Source organism: Camellia sinensis, chromosome 11, assembly GCF_055761805.1.
Source record: "Camellia sinensis isolate YWXY chromosome 11, ASM5576180v1, whole genome shotgun sequence".
NCBI lineage: Eukaryota > Viridiplantae > Streptophyta > Magnoliopsida > Ericales > Theaceae > Camellia > Camellia sinensis.
Window position 1 is genome coordinate 134542958 of NC_138971.1, and position 1758 is coordinate 134544715.

At 38.2% G+C, this 1758-nt stretch overlaps 1 protein-coding gene across 1 annotated transcript; it reads left to right on the forward strand.

Moving 5' to 3' along the window:
• Positions 1-385: 385 nt before the first annotated feature.
• LOC145802644 (disease resistance RPP13-like protein 4) lies at positions 386-1390 on the forward strand. Its single transcript, XM_082895402.1, has 2 exons — positions 386-504; positions 595-1390. The coding sequence occupies exons 1-2, from the start codon at positions 386-388 to the stop codon at positions 1388-1390; spliced, it is 915 nt and encodes a 304-aa protein (XP_082751528.1).
• The last annotated feature ends 368 nt before the right edge of the window (positions 1391-1758 follow it).

Below are 1758 nucleotides of genomic sequence, written 5' to 3' on the forward strand. Positions count from 1 at the left end.
TAGTAAACGGTCAAAATGGTCATTTCACCACCTAATCCCAACAGTAAATAGTCCCTTCAAAATTGTCCCACATCTCCACTAGGATAGTATAATCCCCCATATGGGGGATAAGGAGTTCGGTCGGACTCCATGTCTAGTGGGGCCAAAAAAAAAAAACAAACGATAAACTACTCACTCCTTCAGATAAGCAATCCAAACAGTGAATAATCCTCCCCTAATCCCCCCAATCAAACACACCCAAAGGCGTGGCTACGAGTTATTGGAGCAGTTTACTGAAAGCGGCTTCATCGACCCTATCTACAAAAATTCTGGCTTGGTCATCGATAGCTACTGGATGCCCTACAACATATGTTCTACTTTACACTTGTATGCACCAGTGCGTACTATGGATTCAGATACTTTTGTTACTCCAATATGCTTCCTCAACATTGGTGAGGCTATTGTTGATAGTAGGATTGAACGGTTATTCAATCACAATTATTTCAGAGTTGTTTACTTGGGAAGGTAGCGGAACTCAGTCACACATCACATTGAAGTCGCAGACATCAAAATTCTCAATGTACTCAAGAATATGAAACTGTTGAGGTTTCTTAGCCATCGAAGAATTTCTTTGATTACAGAGCTTCCTCAGTTCATTTCACAATTGACTAATCTTGAGATTCTGGATTTCAAAGCATGTCACAATCTTGAGGTGGTTCCAGATTGGATTGGCTTGTTTAAGAATTTGACACACTTGGACATATATGAGTGTTACCTTTTAGATCACATGCCCAAAGGGCTTGGTGCACTATTCGAACTCCAAGTGCTTAAGGGATTTATTGTTGGAGATTCCGAGGATAGAAAGTCATGTACTATCAATGATTTGACAAAATTGTCAAAGCTGCAAAAATTGAGCATATCCACGACTATGAAAGAATTTCCAACAGATTTGCAACTTCGTCATTTACAAAGATTAAAATCCCTACAGAAGTTGAAAATATCTTGGTCAGGATGCGTTTTACCAGGTAAAACAGATAATTCACCTAAGCAAGCACAACTATTTGCCAAGCGAACAACACTGACAAGATCATTCACTGAGCAGCATGATCCAAAACTTCCTCTCTCATTGGAACTTCCTTCATCATTGCAAAAACTAGAGCTTGAGTGTTTTCTTGAGATAGATACACCCAGTTGGTTGAGGTCTGACAATTTGAAGAACTTAAAGAAACTTTACATCAAAGGAGGACTATTGTGTAATCTGGATGAGATAGAAGCTATCACAATTGAAATGTTACAACTGAAGTACTTTAGTAACTTAGAGATGCCTCGAAAAGACATTATGAGCTTATTTCCCTATTTGATTTACTTGGAGAAAATAGAATGCCTCGGCCTCAATTTCCTCCCTGTGTGATCGGAATATTTGGATGAGGAAAGATAATGGCAACAATGAGAATGGTGTTTTGATAAGGAAAGACAATGGCATCGATGAGAAATGCTGTAGAGGTGTTTTGATGAGGAAAGACAATGGCATCGATGAGAAATGATGTAGAAGAAGCTACTGAGGGTGGAAGGGAGACCTCTTTCTATTGTCTTCCCTTTCTATTTCTAAGCTGGCAAATTAATGTCTTGAGAGATAGTATAATAATTTCCCTCTCTCATAAAAAAACTAGCAGTACACATTTATTTATTGAATCAAATGTATATGTCTTCAAGGTCATTCATCAAGGCTTCTTTACAAGTTTTCAATAAAGTTGCATTTGGGTATGATAGAGCATGTCT

Coding starts and splice junctions, on each gene's coding strand:
- LOC145802644 (XM_082895402.1), top strand. CDS start 386: ATGGATTCAGATACTTTTGTTACTCCAATATGCTTCCTCAACATTGGT. Junction 505..594: donor AGAGTTGTTTACTTGGGAAG/GTAGCGGAACTC, acceptor GAGGTTTCTTAG/CCATCGAAGAATTTCTTTGA.